The sequence below is a fragment of the Scomber scombrus genome, chromosome 1, assembly GCF_963691925.1.
Source record: "Scomber scombrus chromosome 1, fScoSco1.1, whole genome shotgun sequence".
NCBI classification, from domain to species: Eukaryota; Metazoa; Chordata; class Actinopteri; order Scombriformes; family Scombridae; genus Scomber; species Scomber scombrus.
The window spans coordinates 2,289,607-2,310,929 of record NC_084970.1 but is presented as its reverse complement, the minus strand read 5'-3'; the positions used below and the strand labels follow the sequence as shown (position 1 = coordinate 2,310,929).

The 21,323-nt window shown below is 41.2% G+C and overlaps 3 protein-coding genes across 3 annotated transcripts; 2 read left to right on the top strand and 1 right to left on the bottom strand.

Moving 5' to 3' along the window:
- The first annotated feature begins 1,113 nt into the window (after nucleotides 1-1,113).
- On the top strand, nucleotides 1,114-11,465 carry gpt2 (glutamic pyruvate transaminase (alanine aminotransferase) 2). The gene is made up of 11 exons (XM_062419140.1): nucleotides 1,114-1,511; nucleotides 2,490-2,579; nucleotides 5,049-5,157; nucleotides 5,364-5,497; nucleotides 5,798-6,041; nucleotides 6,567-6,646; nucleotides 7,607-7,743; nucleotides 8,242-8,416; nucleotides 8,689-8,844; nucleotides 10,110-10,222; nucleotides 10,883-11,465. Exons 1-11 carry the CDS (start codon nucleotides 1,218-1,220, stop codon nucleotides 11,052-11,054), a joined length of 1,704 nt encoding a protein of 567 aa, XP_062275124.1. The 5' UTR covers nucleotides 1,114-1,217; the 3' UTR covers nucleotides 11,055-11,465.
- Nucleotides 11,466-11,731: 266 nt separating this feature from the next.
- On the top strand, nucleotides 11,732-16,077 carry mtfmt (mitochondrial methionyl-tRNA formyltransferase). The gene is made up of 9 exons (XM_062416539.1): nucleotides 11,732-12,000; nucleotides 13,650-13,847; nucleotides 14,042-14,164; nucleotides 14,248-14,350; nucleotides 14,431-14,506; nucleotides 14,597-14,688; nucleotides 14,785-14,863; nucleotides 15,257-15,330; nucleotides 15,607-16,077. Exons 1-9 carry the CDS (start codon nucleotides 11,840-11,842, stop codon nucleotides 15,784-15,786), a joined length of 1,086 nt encoding a protein of 361 aa, XP_062272523.1. The 5' UTR covers nucleotides 11,732-11,839; the 3' UTR covers nucleotides 15,787-16,077.
- An 840-nt stretch (nucleotides 16,078-16,917) lies between these two features.
- Nucleotides 16,918-20,028, bottom strand: mthfs (5,10-methenyltetrahydrofolate synthetase (5-formyltetrahydrofolate cyclo-ligase)). Its single transcript, XM_062420013.1, has 3 exons — nucleotides 19,831-20,028; nucleotides 18,143-18,407; nucleotides 16,918-18,036 (listed from the first exon to the last, which is right to left on the bottom strand). Exons 1-3 carry the CDS (start codon nucleotides 19,939-19,941, stop codon nucleotides 17,810-17,812), a joined length of 603 nt encoding a protein of 200 aa, XP_062275997.1. The 5' UTR covers nucleotides 19,942-20,028; the 3' UTR covers nucleotides 16,918-17,809.
- Between the last annotated feature and the right edge of the window lie 1,295 nt (nucleotides 20,029-21,323).

Below are 21,323 nucleotides of genomic sequence, written 5' to 3'. Positions count from 1 at the left end.
CTGGTCTTGATAGGGGCGTGGCGACTCAGAATGGTGCTCAGGGTTTTATTGTAAAAATCCACTGAGTCATTGGCTGATGAAAATTTTGCAGAAAGGAGATGCTGGAGGTCCAGTGACATCATTTTCTGGGTTTATGTTTTTCAGATTTCTAAAGCATATTTGGCGTTTGGGTTTGATGTGGGGGACGGCCTTGTTGGCAGACAAAGATCATACATGAGTAGATTGCTGAGAGGAGCAGAGTCAGTAATGTCCAGATCCAGAGTGTGCCCCTTAGAGTGAGTTGTGACATCAACAAGTTGTGTGAGGTTAGAACAGTCCAATAATTTGGATCAATTCATCTGCAACACGGCAGGGGGAGTTGACATGGATGTTCATATCTCCAAGTATTATAATAATAGAAGAGTTGTACAAAAAGTTGAGAGAAGGCTGACATCTCTGAAATGAAGGGTTTGGATTGGTTTGGGTGGCCGGTAAATGAGAAGTATTGTCATGGGGAAAGGGGGCTTACATTTAAATACCAGGCATTCAAAAGAAGACAGTTCAGGCAGGGGCCGAGGGGATAAATCCAGAACACTGCGGTAGATTACAGACAGACCACCACCACGACCTGTGCTTTGATCCTTAAGTTTACGCCCTTACGTGTATATGTGTGTGTGTGTGTGTGTGTGTGTGTGTGTGTGTGCGTGCGTGCGTGCGTGTGTGTGCATACTGCATATCATAATATAGCCATGTGTCCCGCTGGCCCCGCCCGCAACTTCCTGCTCGGCCTATAGTCATCGTGGTGACGTCACAGATTTAAAATACACTTTTCTGGGCTCGAGGACAGTTTTACAAATATACAACCTCCACGGGTGAAACTTTAATAATAAAAATAGTCAGAACTGAGCTTGTTTTCAGTTCAAGGTGTCCTGTCTGCAGTTTTACAGACATCTCTTTTATAATGGTGCTCTATGGGGGAAACGCTTTTCGCTGCAATACCGCAAGTGACCACTAGGAGAGCCTGGCTGCAGGCTGAGCTCTACACAGCGTTTCTTCTTCATCCATCGATGGCACCGGTTACATTCAAGCCTTCACAGCTTGACAGAGGAGAGCGAGTTAGCGGAAGATGCGTCATGTTGCCGCGTTTCACTCACTGTGATGGCCACATAACCGGAATAGTGGGATTATGAAGCAGTGTTGTATTGACTGGTGAATCATCGAACACATCCACAGGAAACATGTTTCGTCTTCATCACATAGTCCATCGCTCTTCTCCTGTTCTCCACCAGACAAAGACGCTCTCTTCATGTCTGCGGCAACATACGCGACTCAAAACGCAGGGGCCTCCGCTGCAGTGTGGACTGAAACGGTTCAGCACAGCAGAGGTCCCTGTGGAGGCAGGGGACCCCTCCAGGATGAGAGAGCGGACCCTGACCATGGAAACCTTAAACCCGCAGGTGAAAGCGGTGGAGTATGCAGTGAGGGGTCCCATCGTTATCAAGGCGGGGGACCTGGAGAGAGGTCTGCAGCAGGTTAGTAGCTCTAGCTAACAGTACGAGCACAGTGGATTCAAAAATGATTATTATTTTATTTGAATGACAGCAGATAATGGATCTGTGCGACTGATGTCTTCAACAGCTGACGGATTCCGTTTACTACCGCCCCGCGCTCTGTCTGACCGTGGGAGGCTATAAAAAGCTGATTTATTTTCACACACACACACACACACACACACACACACACACACACACACACACACACACACACACACACACACACACACACACACACACACACACACACACGTGCGCGCCCACAAGCACATGCAGACGCACGCACTATGTAGCTGTCAGAGCTGCACAAGTTGCATCATCTCTACAGTCTAAATCTACTATAGACAATAATAAATCCATGACGTCACCGTGTTGTTTGAACAGCTCATGTTGACATAATATATGAATTCTAACACTCATGTAATTCCACAACTTCAGCCTGCTGAAGCAGAACAGATCAGATCTTTAAGATCAGATCAGAGTTTAACAGAAACTCAACAGACAGACTCAGACTAGAGCAGCAGTACTTCCACTCAACCATAAATGAAGCTGTCACTGTTTTTGTGAGTGAATAAAAAATAAAGAACATCTCTAAAGAGCGGCACAGAACATACATTCATGTAAGTATTTTTTAGCCAAAGGATTATTAATATAAGCTGTAAGTCTGCTTACTAATGCGAGGAATGGTATCTGTCCTCAGATAAAATGTTGAAGTGCTTATAAATCTATTTTATTCTTAAATGAATGAAAAGAAATAAAACATACAGGCCTGTGTTTCCACTGTGCCAGCCAATGAAAAACCCTCAACACTGAACCATGGCTGAACCTGACTGCTGTTCACCCAGCACACACTTCATGAATCATGACCAAAGTGTTTTTCTCTATTATATTAAGTATGAAAAGCCTCAAATGAGCTTGATGATGTTCTGATTAAGGATGTGTTTGTTTTCTCTTCAGGGAGTCAAACAGCCTTTCACTGAAGTCATCAAAGCCAACATTGGGGATGCCCATGCCATGGGCCAGCAGCCAATCACTTTCCTCCGTCAGGTAAGAATTAGACACTGAATTAAGAGGCAACAGACCTACTGTTTCACTTACAGCTCTGTCTACAGAGCACATATGGGCACTGGATGGTTTAGGAAACATTTCATAAACATTCATACTCATCTAATGAATGTGCAGAGTAGACAGATACAGAGACTGAGGTGAATGTAGTAATGTAGTTAACAATGTTAATAGGCTCATAGTACAAGCCTTAAGCTTGTGTGTGTAAAGGGTAAGCACCTAATTATATACTCAGCTCTGGTTGGACAGTACACTGGTGTGAAGCAGTTCGTTTCCTGAGCAACAGTTGCAACTCAACTCCTACTATAACACCAAGGACTTAAACCTATCAGGCCAGAGCAGTGACACTTACATTTTGTCATTGAAAATAAAATGTGGCATTGAGAACAAAACCTGATCTGAACAGCTCTCTAAAACTGTATCAATGTCAAATCCATCATTAACAACATCTCCAGAACTTCACAGCACAGTTCATTCAATTGTATTTCTTTAATCTTTATTTATATATAGCGCCAAATCACATCTCGGAGGCCTGTACTACGAAGCTGGATTTTCTCTTATCGAAGATCGGAAAACCCTGGGTTGAATTACAGAGTTGATATAAACCAGCTTCGTAGTACCGTTTATCAGGATTGTGAATGTCTGGTTAAGTCAACCCAGGTAACGGAGAGATATCCAGGGTATGTTAATCCAGCTTCGTAGTACAGGCCTCTTTACACTGCAGAGAGTCCACATTCCCACATGAGCAACACTTGGCGACAGCTGCAAAGACAAAGGGGATAAAGTGTCATGCAGCCCTGGACTCTAGGTGAGCGACCATCTGCTTTGAGTGGGGGTTGGGTTGACAGAGAAAGACACAGAGAAACAACAACAACAACAATTTTAAACTGCATTTTCTTTCCACGTTAACATAGCCTCAGTATTAGTATGATACACTCAGCATCATGATGTGTTTGAGCTTAACATATGCAGGTGTTATGTTTAGTATGTACAGTATATTAAAAAGTCACCAGTTAAACGTTCAGTGATATCATTCAATATCAGCCTCAAGAGTTTGGATCAAGTAGTCAGATATCTATTTTTCTCTTTGTCAAATAGTGTTTTATGGTCAGCTGAGGTCAAGAAGCACCAGCAGATGGATGTTTTACCTCAGCCAGTATCCAGATCCATGTCATTTTAGTCTCAGTGCTGTGTGTCTGAAGCCAGGCTGAAAAATGTCCAGGATTGGCAGGATGTTAAAACAGCAGTGGAAGAATTCAGATGCTTCCCCACGTCCTTAGGGAGTTTTAGCATTGACAGTCTGGCCCCGTTACTTTTGTGCAGTTGCAGCAGTGGTCTAATTCCATTGTTCAGTATGGAGGAATTCATAACTAGTCTGATATTTCTTTCACTAAAAGAAGATACAAACTCAGTATACTTGGTGAGAGATAGAAGGTTAGGGGCTAACTGTGTGGAGGGATTAGTAAGAGTATTTCTGTTGATAATGTTAAAAAAGTCTGGAAGTACTTCGATGCCTCAAACAGTTAATGTCGAGCCCTGCAATGTAAAGACATTAACTAAAAGTCAACACAAAGAAACTGATCCACCTCATTGTGTCAGAGCTCTTGGTCTGGTATTTGGTTTGGGTTTCTGGATTTAGCCAAACTCCACCCTCAGCTGCATGTTTTGGCCTCAGTGAGCAGTCACAGTAACAACCATGTGTGTTTCCTTTGTGTGGCTGTGGATACGCCCATCGTATTATAACCTACCAGGCCACATGATGGTATGCAAACAACCACAACAATAGCAAGTAAAGTCCTTGTATCAGCTCAGGAGTAGACATGTGTGTATTCAGTGAGACAGCAACACCTCCTCCTGTCCTCCTGTCCTCCTGTCCTCTTTTCACTGTCTGCCTACATGAAGAGAGCTGTTCAGAGATTCATTTCTCTGTGAGAGAGAGAGCAAACTGCAGCTGTAGATGAGCATTGACCTTACTGTACATTCTCCATCATATACACCAGCAGGAACGGTTGAAGCACTCGGTCTGACATTTAAACATGGGAATGCAAAGTCCATTTCACATTCAATTTTCCCTCTGAAAACGGTTGAAAGGAACTTGTCTTAACCCTTACATACTACTCATACTTACTCTACTAATTTTTATATTTGAGAGCTATAAAAAACCTTTTACATATTTCTTTGAGCCAGGATTTTATTTATTTATTTTTTTAATTCTGTGCAGCTGCTACACATTTTTATTTATGCAAATTATACAAGTTTGACCTATGTTTATGAAAAAAAAATCAGCATTAAACACGTTATATTCATCATATTCTATCAAATGTTCTCCTTCTCCATGAGACTAAACAAACATGTATTAATAACTGATGGGGGAATTTCTGAATGTGAATTGGTGTATGTACTGTAAGGGTTAATATGAACTGATGGATCATATATTGGGCCGTTCTGCAGGTGGTGGCTCTGTGTTGTTTCCCAGAGCTGATGGATAGTCCTTCTTTCCCTGATGATGCCAAACAGCGAGCCAGGCGCATCCTTAAGGACTGTGGTGGACAGAGCCTGGGTATGTGTGTGTGTGTGTGTGTGTGTGTGTGTGTGTGTGATTGTTTGAGAGGATTGGTTTGATGATATAACACAACAGTGCATTCGTTAGTTAAGTTGATAAGTGTCTACAATTTGATATAAACTATAATTCCTATTTATGGTTGTTATTATTGCATGTGAAAACTATTGTATGTGTATATTGCATGTTGTGTGTTTTCGCTTCAGGCTCATACAGTGCCAGTCAGGGGGTGGAGTGTATCCGTCGGGACATCGCTGAACACATCACACACAGAGACCAGGGTGTCCCTGCTGAGTGGAACAACATCTACCTCACCACAGGAGCCAGTGATGGCATCATGGTATGAAACACTGCTGCTGGGATGATGAGAGGGAGGTAGCAGAGAGCTGACCAAGAAGCAAAGGGCTTGTCATAAAGTGATTGAACTTCTACTAAAGTGGGAGAAATCCAGATTTGAGCAGCCACTCAATATATCATAGTGATCCATGGAGTGCTGAACTGTGTGTGGTGTGATTTCTAAATGAGACAAAATGTAGTTGTGTTAACATACGTCTGATTGGGTCAGCAATGTGTGAGTCTGATAGCAGGGAGCGGCTTCTGGAAAGAAATGAACCACGTGAGTCATATGTGTCGTTTGTAGAGCATCCTGAAGCTGCTGGTGTCGGGTCAGGACCGCTCCAGGACGGGCGTGATGATTCCCATCCCTCAGTACCCGCTGTACTCTGCAGCCATCTCAGAGCTGGGAGCAGTGCAGATCAACTACTACCTGGATGAGGCCAACTGTTGGGCGCTAGACATTGAAGAACTGCAGCGAGCTTACCTGACAGCCAAGAAGCACTGCCAGCCCAGAGTCCTCTGCATCATCAACCCTGGAAACCCCACTGGTAGGGTGTGTGTGTGTGTGTGTGTGTGTGTGGACCAAATAGTAGGAACTTTCAACTGAATGCATTAAAATGAGGTCTTGTCCTGATATCAAAACTAAAGTACTTCCTTGTTTTATGAATGAAGTGTCTGTGTTTAACCAATCAGCTATGGTAATTCCTGCTTAACCTGCTCCTATCCTACACAAACTGAACTAGTCCTGCAGCCTTTGTTTCTTTTGACTACTTTTTCATGTCTGGGCTTATTCTACAACATTTGTTTTACTATCAGTGCTAGCTACCCCCTCTCCTCCTTCCACTGCTCCTGCTCAGCAGAGTGATGGTTGGCTGGGACAGGGTCACTATCAGTCTATGTTAAGGTCTGAAATGTATCATCATGCAATACGTTTACTGTGACAAACACTTATATTACTCGTTGCCATATTTTTTTAATATCTTGCACTTGGACATGAAAACACATGTGTTGCCATGTCACCAGCATGGTATTTACTTCCAGGCCATCTTTGACATCCCCTCTGTGTTCTCCAGGTCAGGTGCAGAGTAAGAAGTGTATTGAGGAGGTGCTGCACTTCGCCTATGAAGAGAATCTGTTCGTCATGGCTGATGAGGTAACTTCCACTGCCAGCACATAATACTTTGGAACACTGGATTACATTGTGGCGGAAGGCCAAAACAGTCAAACTACGTCAGTGTCTTGAGTCATATTCAGATTGAGCCACATGTGGAGGGTTGTCTGTGAATTCTCCCAAATTACAAATGACATACTTTCCACCTCCCTCTAGTGGAATGATTCCATAATAACAGTTTTGGTTTTATGGAACCAAACCCCCCCCCCCCCTAAATTGTTCAGAGTTTATTTTCCAAATGTTAGATTTTTTTTTTCCAATTAGGGGTTGTAATAATGTGTTGTTAAGAACCCGTCTCACTGTTCCTTCTATTGAACACCATCAGCTCTTTTTCACCTATGTAGGTTACATGTTAGTGCAGCTCACAGTGGCTGCAACAGACTGCATGTGTCAGTAACTGGACAGATGTTTTGTGTCAGTAACTGGACAGATGTTTTGTGTCAGTAACTGGACAGATGTTTTGTGTCAGTAACTGGACAGATGTTCTGTGTTGTAACTGGACAGATGTTTTGTGTTGTAACTGGACAGATGTTTTGTGTTGTAACTGGACAGATGTTTTGTGTCAGTAACTGGACAGATGTTTTGTGTTGTAACTGGACAGATGTTTTGTGTTGTAACTGGACAGATGTTTTGTGTCAGTAACTGGACAGATGTTTTGTGTCAGTAACTGGACAGATGTTTTGTGTCAGTAACTGGACAGATGTTTTGTGTCAGTAACTGGACAGATGTTTTGTGTCAGTAACTGGACAGATGTTTTGTGTTGTAACTGGACAGATGTTTTGTGTTGTAACTGGACAGATGTTTTGTGTCAGTAACTGGACAGATGTTTTGTGTTGTAACTGGACAGATGTTTTGTGTTGTAACTGGACAGATGTTTTGTGTTGTAACTGGACAGATGTTTTGTGTTGTACCAGTCTTCATCACTGGCTGGTGTCTTCACAGGTTTACCAGGACAACGTGTACTCCTCAGACTGTCAGTTCCACTCCTTTAAGAAGGTCCTGTTTGACATGGGCACGGAGTACTTCAACAATGTGGAGCTGGTCTCCTTCCACTCCACCTCCAAGGGTTACACTGGAGAGTGAGTATCCTCTGAGTTCAACACCTTATCTCATTACAGGATAATAAGTGTGTACTTGTACTGCTTAACTTACCTCTAAGTCCACCTAAAAGAGAATTAGGCTTGTATGCAAGTTTGGGTATTATTAGAGGTAGGCCTCTATTGAAGATGTTCTGTTTTAAGACCTCCAGTTTCTTGACATTCTCAGCCTGGTAAGTTAGCAGAGACGATTCTGAGGTTAATTCCTGGAACAAAAACCATAGTTCCACATTTTGCAGTCAAGTTAGATGAGAAGATCAACACCAGTCTTCAAACAGAGCAGCCATATCAATCTATTCATCTAACTCGTAGTAAGAGAGTTAATGAGTAAATGATTTTAAGATAAGTGCAGCATATTTATAAAGAACTTAAATTGATCATTAGTGGTTTTGTATGAATACATGTATCATTACACTGTTAGTGTAAAGTGTGTTTTGCATGTTATGTGAACACTACTCTTGGTTTCTGTCTCTCACCCAGGTGTGGTTTCCGTGGAGGTTACATGGAAGTGTTGAACATGGATCCACAGGTGCAGACTCAGCTGATCAAACTGCTGTCAGTTCGCCTCTGCCCTCCTGTCTCTGGACAGGCAGCCATGAACGTCATTGTAAATCCCCCCCAAGTGCACGAGCCCTCGTATGCTCAGTTTACCAAGGTGTGTGTCTGTGGCCTCTGGTTGGTCAGAATAAGTGCAGGTGTTCACAGTGTCCAATCAAATGGACAGGTCAAAATATTTCTATAAAATAACATTTCTGATATTTCTTTGATGTCCTTTATCCTTTTATCTGTAATACACAATGATTGACAAATCTACAATAACACTGCCATATATACTGTATTTTATACCAGTTATTGTTGTGTGGTATGTTCAATATATGTTATGCATACCTGTTCTAACCTGTGTATACTGTGTGTTATGTTGGCCAGGAGAAGAGCTCAGTCCTGGATGCCCTGGCTCACAAGGCCAGGCTTACAGAGCAAATCCTCAACTCAGTGCCTGGGATTAAGTGCAATCCAGTCCAAGGAGCCATGTACGCCTTCCCTCAGATCTTCATCCCACCACGAGCTATTAAGGAAGCCCAGGTCTGTTACTGTGTGCTCTCTTTAATGTGGAATTTTCATTGTGTTGTGCTTTTTGTTAAGTTGTGCAAAAACTCCAGAACTTTACTTCACAGATATATCAAACACACAGTGATACAATATACAGAGACAGACTGAGTCTGTACAATTCATGTACACATGCATCAAGTACTGTCATGTCAAATTTCATCAAATATTTAAATGCCTTACATTTTTGGATTTTTGACTTATATCCCAGACATATTCCACTCATGCTGCCCTCTAGTGTTCTTCTGTCCAGGTCTGAGTCTTCTGTCTCTCCCTCTTATTCTGAAGCTCACTGCAGTCTGTTGTTGCCACTGAGAAATAGGCTTCTGTCTGATAATCCACTTACACAAGTGGTCATGGGTTGAAAGTCAGGTATTTAATATCATGACAGAAAGTCTGTTGGCTTATTTAAATACATATTTACATAAAACTACTCGCTCCATAAAGAAATTCGAGATATATTAAAAAGAAAGAGAGAACGTTTATTTTTCTGAAGAAATGCACATTAAACACAGTTTTTAAAATCCTGCACATCAACTGCACGTTGCATGTCTCTGTGGAGTTTTATCATTGAGATGTTTCATTAAATAGATTACCAGTTAATCTGGGTTGAACTTATTGTTTTGATTTATTGCATTGTGAGTTCAGTGATGATAGAAACAGATCCCTGCTGACTGACCTGTTCCTGATCACATTAGTTTTAGTTTCACTTCACTTTGAAACAAACTGTTTGGCAGACTGAAACATTGTTTCTCCAAAGTTCCATCCCAGGGGTGTTTTTTTACAACCTGTTGTTTTTTTCATCATATATTGACCTGTGATGCACTTAATTTCACAACTTAAATGTGAGGTCCGTGCCTTTTCATTAGAAATATCTTGGCACAGTCACAGTCACAGAAACGCCCCTCAGAAGTGATACTACTACCCCTCTGTCTTAATCTGATGCTCAGTTGACCTCAGACCCCAATTAATTAGACTGTCAATCAGTCAAACATCTCTTTTTAAAGGTAGCTATCCACTGCGTGTCTCCCAGCGACGTGTCAAAATACACTTCAGAATAAAGTCAAAGGTCTGGAAGAGTTGATCACTGCCTGCACTAAGAGACAGGCAGTGAATGTCTCTGAACATGTGTCCAGTCTGCGTCCAGAAAGAACAGAAGCATCATTTTGGGACTGACAACACAGAAGATATGAGATGAAAAGAATCAAACTGTATTGTTGCTGTCTCTGTGTCTGCTGCAGTCTCTGTCCATGGCTCCTGATATGCTGTACTGTCTCAAACTGCTGGAGGAAACGGGGATCTGTGTGGTTCCAGGAAGTGGATTTGGCCAGAGGGAGGGAACCTATCACTTCAGGTTAGATATGAACTTTCAGTGTTTATTATTCGATTTATATATCTCAATATTCTTTCATTACCAAGAATTGTTAGAGGAATAAAGCCACAGTGCCTGGTGACTCTATGAAGCAGTCTGCTTTATTAGCTGTTAGAGAGAACATAAGTCTTTCGATGAATGATGATGATGATGATGATGATGATGATGATGATGATGATGATGAATAAACAGTGTTTTTGAATGGTGGTGTCAGAATTTTTGAACAAAGATGTGTATCAGCTGCACACATTTTTCTTTTAGACAGTTGAAATATTTCCTTTTTTATATATACACTGTATATTCTGAGTCACATGAGGATAAGTCATCAAATTTCTGGCTAAAAGGAAAAGTTGTAAAAATGGGATAAATTCGACCCTGAATGTAAGGGTTAAGAGTTTTGTACTGTGGTATATTCTCCCATGACATTCTGAGTGTACAGCATCACAGATGTGGAACAGTTACTAACAGCAATAATCCAACATGGGTTAATAAACATTTGGGAAATTGTGTTAACGTTCACTAAAGTTGAATTCTCCAATGAATAAACTCATGAATTTAGCTCACTGAACCTAAATAAAATGCTATTTTTTGAGATGACCATTCCTATCTAAATTCGAGCATGACACGTCTTTCGTTTCCTAGAATGACCATCCTACCGAGTCCAGAGAAGCTGGAAGTCCTCCTTGAGAAGCTGAAGAAATTCCACCTCAGATTTCTTGAGGAGTATTCACAACAGGAGCCTCAGATCAGCAGCAGCAGCAGCAGCAGCAGCAGCCAGGACCATCACAGACAGATTTCAACACAACCAGACTAATGACTCCAGCACTTCTCTACAGAGCTTCTGGGATTTTAATATCGCTTTGAGTTTTGTGTTACAGAAATATTGTGCCTTCTTAGATGACATTTGAAGAGGCGCAGGGTTTTCTACCTGTCTAGACATGTGTTCCTCCCCCCCCCCCCCCCCCCCCCCAAAGCCCTGAATATGAGAACACACAGAATAGCCAAATAGGAGGCAGACTGGTCCTGTTTTCATCTAAGTAGTTCCTTCATATACGTTCATTGATCTGCGCTCGGTGCTTCAGAGCTGAACCACTGACAATCTTGCATTCAACCATCTGTTTTTTTCCGCTAACATCTCTCTCGTGCTTGGCCAAGGACTTCACACATCAGCTTGTTACACTAATGCCTAAAGATGTCTTTATGAACGCCTCTGTGTAAAACTGCATTAACTACAGAGTTACTAAGATAAGTTTTTTTGTTTGTGTTAGTATTGCCTTATATAACATTAAAGTATAAAAAAACCCCACCTTTGTCTCACTGTTCTCTAGCCATGAAAGAGTTTTAGTTTCACTTGTCTGCATTCACACCAGTACAGGGGTAGAGGTGTTGTTTTTTTGGATAGTTCTGTCCAGTAGGTGGCGGTAATTGCACCTAACAGCTGGTTGCCAGCCACCAATAGAAGAAGAAGTGCAGTGTGAAACATGGCGGCCTCCACAGAAGTGTCAGTGTCAGTGTGTTTGGAACATTGAAGTATGTAGACACATTCTCTCCACTGGGTAAATCCAGACATTCGGGAGAAATAAACTGCTTCCGGTCAGCATGCGGACTGCCTGCAGGAGCGTCCTGTGCCGCCTGCATCACTGCGGGCCTCTGGCTGTGTGGAGGCGGCTGCTGTCTTCTTCTGCTCCCCCATGGAGGCTCCTGTTCTTCGGCTCTGATCAGTTCGCTGTGGAGTCTCTAAAACTCCTCACATCCGACAGGTGCGGCTCCTGCAGCAGTAACCACACTGTTCCTGTCATTTACAAACAGCTGATCAACTCATGATTGATGCTTTTAGTAGACATGCGTGTTACTGTGTGAGCAGGATCAGTGTAGTCCAGGGACAGGACATCACTGTGTGAGCAGGATCAGTGTAGTCCAGGGACAGGACATCACTGTGTGAGCAGGATCAGTGTAGTCCAGGGACAGGACATCACTGTGTGAGCAGGATCAGTGTAGTCCAGGGACAGGACAACACTGTGAGCAGGATCGGTGTAGTCCAGGGACAGGACATCACTGTGTGAGCAGGATCGGTGTAGTCCAGGGACAGGACATCACTGTGAGCAGGATCAGTGTAGTCCAGGGACAGGACATCACTGTGTGAGCAGGATCAGTGTAGTCCAGGGACAGGACATCACTGTGTGAGCAGGATCGGTGTAGTCCAGGGACAGGACATCACTGTGACCAGTGTGTGTGTTGGGTTACATCATCAACACAGCTGATACATACATACTACACACTGTACTTACAGCAGAGTGTCAGGAGATGATATGCATCATAACATTAGTGGGACATATTACATATCACTAACCAATCGTTGCTATGGCTACAGCTGTCACCTCCGTTGAGAGGAAACCCTTTCCTGTCACTCAGTCAGTGAACACAGTGAGCTACCTCACTAATGAGCCAGCATACAAACCAGAGTCTCACTTTTAAATGACAGATGTTGATAGCAGCAGATCATATGAGTTGTCACTAACTAACATTAACTCTCTGAGTAACTGAATTATAGCTATTGTTTGGTTTGTGTTCTCTCAGAGTGACACATTTTCTCTGGAAACAAAAAACATAAAAACCTGCAATTTGAAAAATAAAAATAAAACCCAAGAAGAGAAGTGTTTTTAACCTGGATTTAAACATGTCAACAGTTGGGGCTGATTTCAGTTCTGCTGGTAGTTTGTTCCAGTTGTGTCTGGTTTGAACTCTGGGCTCTACTATCTGACCTGAGTCAGTAGATCTCAGAGCTCTAACATGTCATTCATGTATTCTGGACCTAAACCATTTGTAGACCAGTAGCAGAACTTTAACATCTTTTCTATAGCTGTCAAGAATTCCAGTTGATCAGTTTAATATAAGAACTAGGACCTTCAATGTTTGGATTAAATAAGCTTGTGAAAACAGCTGTTATCTCAATATGTAACATATGTATTAAATCATCATAGCTGCTGCTATTTAAAATATCGGATCAGATTCTGTATCAGCAAATATCCAATATTATAGACTGGAGGTAGAAAAACTTTAGGACATTCAACTCAGTTCAGTTTAAAGATGAAGTGAACCTCCAATGTTTTCATTCATAAAGTTGGAGTAAAGCTTCTCTCTGCAGGTTTGGTCTTCACTGTTAGTTACTATTTGAGCTTGAACCAGCCACAGGCCCCAGTTTGTAATATCTGAACAGCTAGTTTCAAATTGAAATCATGTTTTTTTTCCCAAAATTAGACTATTTTGACAGAACTCTTGTACACCTGCTTGTGTTTAGACATTTAAGAAGTCTGGCTTATTTTGTTTTCCTGACTATTTCATTTTCCAAAATGATATAGAACCTTAAACCTTCATCTTTACTCTGCTAACCTACACGTTGTGTTTGTAGGAACTCCTGTGGAGGGATAGTGGAGTCCCTTGAAGTTGTTTCTTTGTCTGCTGACATCCCAGTGAGGAGGTTCGCGCAACAGAACCAGCTGCCGCTCCACAGCTGGCCCCTGGGTGATCAGCATGGACAGTTTGATGTTGGGGTGGTGGTGTCTTTTGGCTGTTTACTCCAAGAGAGACTAATCAACAAGTTTCCATAGTGAGCATTTTTTTTTTGTCTATAAGTGATGTTCTAGCATTTTTTTTTTGTCTATAAGTGATGTTCTATAACCTGTGAACTGTTTCTCTGCTCTGCTGAAGGAACTAAGTCACATGATCTGCCACATGTTAAAATAATGATTGTGTGTGTGTGTGTGTGTGTGTGTGTGTGTGTGTGTGTGTGTTCGATCACAGTGGGATCTTGAACGTTCACCCCAGCCTGTTGCCGCGGTGGCGAGGTCCAGCACCTGTCCTACACACTATCATGCACGGTGACACAGTGACAGGAGTCACCATCATGCAGATTCATCCTCACAGGTAAGCAGAGGGAAATCCTCCCACTGTGCTTCCTGTTTTTCTCCTTTCATACTAACAAAAACCAAAATGTCCTCACACTCCAGGTTCGATGTGGGTCCCATCCTCACCCAGGAGCTCCATCCTGTCCCTGAGAACTGCACTGCCGACGAGCTCGGAGCCACCCTGGCCACTAAAGGAGCACATCTGGTGAGTTAAACATTCCCGGTGCCTCATCCTCTCACTAACACAATGGTAACATAGTTGCCGTATTATTCTCTAAACCACAGCTGATGGACACGCTGAGGACACTGACAGAGAGAATAGAAAATAAAAGGGAGCAGAGTCGGACAGGTGCAACCTTTGGTACGTAGCTCTGAACTACAAAGAAACAGTCCTGTTACATATTAATCAAGAGGAAATTCTTCCAACTTACACCTTCTTTCCCTCCAACAGCCCCCAAAATCCACAAATCCATGAGTTGGATGGTGTGGGAGGAACACACTTGTGACCAAATTGATCGTTTGTATCGTGCCATTGGATCCAGGGTAATGAGGACTGATTCTGGACTGTTCAGTGTGAGCCATTCAAGACTCTGTTGAATATGACTGTAATGATCTCTCTCTCTCTCTCTTTGCCGTCAGATACCTTTAAGAACCATATGGATGGGCAGCACAATAAAGCTTCTTGATTTTGTAGGAAAATGTCACATTTCATTATCAGGTAAGTTAGTTTCAATCTGATTTAATGCACATTTTTCTAGTTCTGATCAGGTTTAGATCCTGCTATTAGAAAAAAGAAGAGTTTATCTTGATTCTGAAAATATTGAGTATGCCAGCTGGGTTACTCTGACAGAATACTGGGGCATGTGAACCTCATCCAGGTTTGTGATGTATTGTGTGTTTAACCACAGTCTGATATATCTTATTCCTCTGTGTCATAGACCAAAAAACTATTAGAATCACATCAGTGAGCCATTCTGCTGCACTGGGTCACATGTTCCTTTGTCCCTGAAGACAGTGGCTGCATAGTTTGTTTAGAAAGTTGCGTGTTTAGTGCTCCGGTACTGTGTAACCTCAGCATCAGGACCCTGAACTGTTACTCACATGTGTGCAGATGAAAGGAGGGAACCAGTCCCAGGCTCAGTGAGCTATCTGAAGGAGTCCAACACCCTGGCTGTCAGGTGTAAGGTCTGTCCAGCTCTGTTAAACTCTTCTTTAGTACTGACACTGGCCTAAATCTGTACACCTGTAACACTGTTATCCATCCCTATCACCATGACAACATTTCTCTTCAAAAAGGGCGATACATAAAATCACATTCAGTACAACAGATTCATACTCTAACTTCCTCTTTTTAACACAATGTGCTTCTTGTCCTGTAATGTTTTAAATGAAGTGACAACAGCACTTCACTTCTTTTTTTCCTTCAGCTGATCAGCGGTTGATCTGGGTTCTCTGTTGCAGGATGGGTGGGTGGGCTTCAAGACAGTGCTCCTGAAAAAGAAGCTGACAGCAGCTGACTTCTATAACGGCTACCTGCACCAGACAATGAAGACAGTGACGCCCCATCAGACGGCTGCAGGCCTGTTCATCAGTAGTAAAGGAGTAACAGAGGCTGATCAGATAAGAGGGAAATCAAGATAGTTCATTTCTTCCTCTTGTCTGCATGTACAGTACAGTATTACTGTATTAACCATAAATGAATGTGCTGCTGATGGACAGATACTGAAATCAGTCATTAAAGTGTATTTATATAAATATTATCCTAAAATGACTATGACTTTTAAGATTTAATTCAACAGTCATGTGTATGTATGGACAGATTGTTAGGACCACAGAGCCTGGACACAAACCGGCCATGAACCTCCACCTCCACTCAGCCAGTGTGTGTGTGTGTGTGTCCTCTGTGCACAGAAGCACAGGACAACACACACATACATGTGTTTCTTTGAAATAAATGTTATTTTGATATAACATGTAATGACATTTCAGGCCGGTTTTGTTCTACACAGCATTCATCTGTAAAGTCACCATGAAATGACCTCACATGACTCCTACTTCCTGTAAAACAGAATAATCTTAAATGGTGGCATCATCCTGCAATAGTGGGTGTAACCTAACATTTCAACCAATAAAACTTCATACAGTTTTATCCTATCCATCAAATACAATTGTGTTAGTCCCAAATTGAAATCTTATTGGTTTACACTTGTGAATGATCCCCTCCCTGCAATATGCCCCGCCCCAACATCCTGTCTGAAAATACATCAAATCAAGAAAAGAGTGTCATTTCATGGTGCCTTTAAGAGTCAAAACACACATAATTTAAGTAACTGTCAAAACAATGAAAATCAAATGTAACCGTCACAAAGACTACATTTAATCTCTGAGAAACTGGACACACACACACTTGCATGTAGTTTTAGATCCATTAAAAGTTATGACATAATCACAGATTTCCATCATGTCAGAGCTCTGGCAGCAGATGATCATAACACAGTGCAGAGAGCTATTTTAACTAACCTGTGCTAGTTATTGTAACACTAATAGCTGCAATGATACACATGGAAAACCTTAATGCAAAAGTAGTTGAGATAATTACTATCAGCTTGCAGGGGCTCTATACTCTGCAGTGCCAATGTACAAAATAATGAGAATTATTCATAAAAGATTCATCCTTTAGGAAGAATAAATGTGAGCAGTAAGTTCCACGGCAATCTATGATATTTTGATAATGGTGCTGGTGGTAAATAAAAATAAAAAAAAGGGACCACATTATGACTTTTTCCACCAGTTTTTATTTCTTCTTTCGGAATGATAAAATATATTATGCCATGCAACAGATTATTTCAGAGACGTGAGTGACTGTATCATGTTAGAAATTCACATTTCAAATCAGCATGTTTTATGCTGATGAATCACAATGTATAAAGATTAAAGTCAAACACCTTTTCAGAGACACAAGCTAAGGCAGTGAGCTTTGTTAGGTCCTGCTCACCCGAGAATGATGACTTTACTAAACCTGTGCAGGAGAACATTTAAGGTGGTTGAGTCTGACTGATTCAGCTGATTAAAAAAATAAATCCCGCTAACGGATCCATTTTACAATATATGTAATTCAGTCTGACTTCTGCATCTACTGCAATTACAATACTTTGAAGTAATTACTGCAAACTCAGTTGATGAGAATTCATTAGCATCATTTCATCCTCATCATATTAAGTTGCAAAAATAAAGTTTCATAGAGTTGTATTTATTTTGAATAGTCTGAGCATAAAAAAGTAAGGCGTGTCTTGTTCAAACATGTTTGTATGTTGTTCTTACTGTTCCCTCAGGTGAATGCTTGGCACTAGAGGGCTGTTTTCACCTTAAGTCTGAGTTCAAGGTGTATACTTAGGAGCATGGTTTGTGACATCACAGCTAGTTTGGAACCAATCATGGTCCAGTCTGCAACTTAAACAAGTGTGATGTGGAAACTTGAAGCCACCACTGTGTGTGAGGAGACATGTGATGTCCAGTAACCCTCCTGAAGTGAGCATTTAATTCATAGATTCTGGATGATTCATTGAGGTTAGAAGGAGGAGAAGATTTCTAAAAATCTAACTGAACCAGCTTAAACTGGCTTTGGCATGTAAATATAGTCAGTTAGGAGTTCATTGACCACCAGCTACTCATTGTCCTCATACAGGACTTCATCTATGAGCACATCGTTGTCATCGACGGGGATTTCCTGACATAGCTGCTCTTTGTAGGCCAGGGCGATGGTGTAAGGCTTTCCTTTGGGGTGTTTAATGCAGCGCTCCAGGTAGGTGTCATAGAAGCCCTTCCCCCGTCCCAGACGATTCCCTGACCTGTCAAAACCTAGGCCTGGCATCAGGATCAGGTCCAGACCTCCTGGATAATGAGAGCAGACAAACAGCGATAAGGGTCTGTGTAAATATCTGTCCTTATTAATAAATATAAACCAGCTACAGTGTGTGTGTGTGTGTGTGTGTGTGACCTCCAGCCAGTGCTTCCTCTCTGCTGTTATCATTGTCAGCAGGCTGTTGGATGTTCCAGGATGTCAGAGGCAGCGTCTCCATGTCGTGCAGACTGTTGAGCTTCAACATGTCCATATGGCTGCTCTTGCTTTCATATCTGGGGATGAAGCAGCTTTTACCTCCTTTAAACGCATCTTTGATGATTTCCTCAGTGCGCACTTCATCATGCATGCTGAGGAACACTGCAATCCTCTTACAGGACACGTACTTGGGGTGTTTGAACAGCTAGAAAGCAAATGAAGAGGAGAAGAAAGTTAGAACCAGTGATGTTACCAGAGCCCAGGAGCAAGGGCCAGTCTGGATTATCACAGACCCTCAGGAGCCCCCAAAGGATCACTGTGTGGTGATTATTTGTAGTGATGTGATTAACTACAAATGTGTTTGGTAAAATGCATCAGTACAGTACAATATAAATACACAGTGACCCTGGATGTGGGTAAAATAGAATGAAGCTGCCATGTGGTGGCTGGGTACATGAGGGGCCCGCCACTCATTCTGCCAAAGATGTTTGTCTTCAGTGATTCTGAATTTGTTCACAGAAGCCAAAACTTAATTCATCCTTAAACTAAAGCCATAGTTTCTGTGCACAATGTTAAAGTGACAACTGAGTTTTAATCATATTGTGATGCAAAAGTTAACTTTAACTTTCTTAAAGATTCCAATCTTAACAGCTACATCAGGACGATTAAAACTGAGCCTACAGACAAATAAACTAATTCAAACACACTTCAACAAACATCAAATCTTGAACATAAGAAACCAACTGTGGTTCATTGTTATGTAGTTTTGGCTGTAGTGTTACTCATCACAGTAAGATCTTGGAACACAGCATCACTGCAAAAATAAATTCAGATGTGGAAAGAAACACAAATAGAAACAGTAATAATCAGTCAGTGCACATGTGAACCAGGAGTGTGCACAGCTACAGTACAGTACAGTACAGTACAGTAAAGTACAGTACAGTACAGTAAAGTACAGTACAGTACAGTAGGTCAAAGTTGGAACATATGATGAGTAAAATGTTATGACCAAATTACACAAATAAAACCTCAGTCTGAATAAAGTGATCTGCAGCATTGTTTATATTATAATTCAATTTTTCTTGTCTATTGTTTCTATTTATTTAACAGTATAAAGTCTCTGTATATAAGCACAGGTGAAGCTACTACTGTCATTCATTAGATGAGGTAACAGTTACCTGATGCTGAGTTAGTAAAAGGTGTGATAGAATCCACAGTGACCACAGCCAGACTTCATAGTTGTTTAGCTTATCAGTAGTTATGCAACAGCTGATACTCAACTACAAACTTTAGAAACATCTGATGAGGAAACTAAACACTTCGCTCTGTTTTCAAACACCAAAAAACCCTTTAGTTCAATAAACCTTCAACTTAAAGCTCTGAACGGAAGTGCTCATTCCCACCATGCCTTGTAATCTAAAAGAAGACCTACTGAAGACATGTGATCCTAATGACAGCCTCGACGTTCACTGCATGTACTGAACTCAATGAAACATCTGGTCATCTTTCAACACTTTTTTACGTTTTACGTTTATTAAGATAAAGTACTGAATAGGAAAACGGTGTGTCTTCTGTTGTCATTTCTTGCACATATATGTTGTAACTTGAGCATCATAAGCGTCTCTTACCTTCTGTGAAACCGCTAGAGACTGTCGGTGTTTCTCTTGGTCAGTCACAGCAGCAACACGTCGCTTTATCTCTTTTCTCAGAGCTTGTTTAGCTGCACGTAAAGCTGCCATTGTGTCTGTGCTCACTGTAGTTAGAGAAGAGAAGAGGAGGGAACAACAGGCTCATAGGAGCTGCTGTAGTGTTTACTTCAGCTGTCTGGACTGAGAAGAACACATTGCTTCATTCTACTGTTCACTAGTTACACATTAACACTTCTATCATCAACAGTACAGGCCGCACTTTACCCTGTACTCACCATACACATATTATGTCTATGCTATTCACACTGCATATCTTCTTCTGTTTACACCATTCTTCTTCTTCTGCTGGATTTCCGGCAGGCTGTACACTGGGCTGTGTAATGCTGCCCTCTACAGACAGGAGTGAGCTATTTATCCTGTACTGTCCAATACAGGCCAGTCCTGTGTCCTGAAATAGTGTCATTTTTATACTTATTTATTATTATTTTATTGTCGTAATTCAATATCAGAAATATTCATGTATACTACTAATTTCAGTTCAATTGTGCAATATATACATATATATACATATATTTCACTTTAAATCTGTGCAATACCAATATCATTATATATCAGGTATATTATCACTCAGCACCTATTATTACTTTTGTACATAATGTCACAATTATTTGTTATTATATTTTTTACTACTATTGTTTTTTATTGCTTTTGTACTTATTATTCATTGTTCTTATTCTTTTTATTGACGCTCTTCTATTTTTACTGTCCACTTTGCTGTTGTAATAATGCAAATTTCTCCATCATGGGACTAATAAAGGAATATCCTATCTTAACTTATCTTAGAATAATGTTATACTGTACAAAGTTAACCAAAAGCATTCTATAACACTATACACTCACTGTGCAATCTAATGCAATCAATTCTACATTTATGAAGTTTATACATTTCCAGTTTTTGTTGACATGTCAGAAAGGTGATAATTGTAGTCTACTTTATGTTTATTACTGAGGTCATAGTGGGTGATGTATGTTCATGGAATGGACAAAATATTATGCACCCCCAGTATGCCACCACCACTTAATGCATCCTCAGTAATAAACATAAAGTAGAATTATCACTTTTTTTGACAATGTCAACAAAAACTGAAAATGTGTAAACTTGAAAAAAGTACAATTTATAACAGTTGTTGTATTGGATTGAATTAGATAGCACAGGTGTTCTTAATGAAGTGGCCGGTGAGTGTATGGGTGTGTGTGTGTGTGTGTGTGTGTGTGTGTGAGTGAGTGAGTGTGTGTATGCATAATACATGTATACATGTATATGTATGTATGTATGTATGTATGTATGTATGTATGTATGTATGTGTATATATATATACACACACACACACACACACACACACACACACACACACACACACACACACACACACACACACACACACACACACACACACAGTAAATCAATGCAT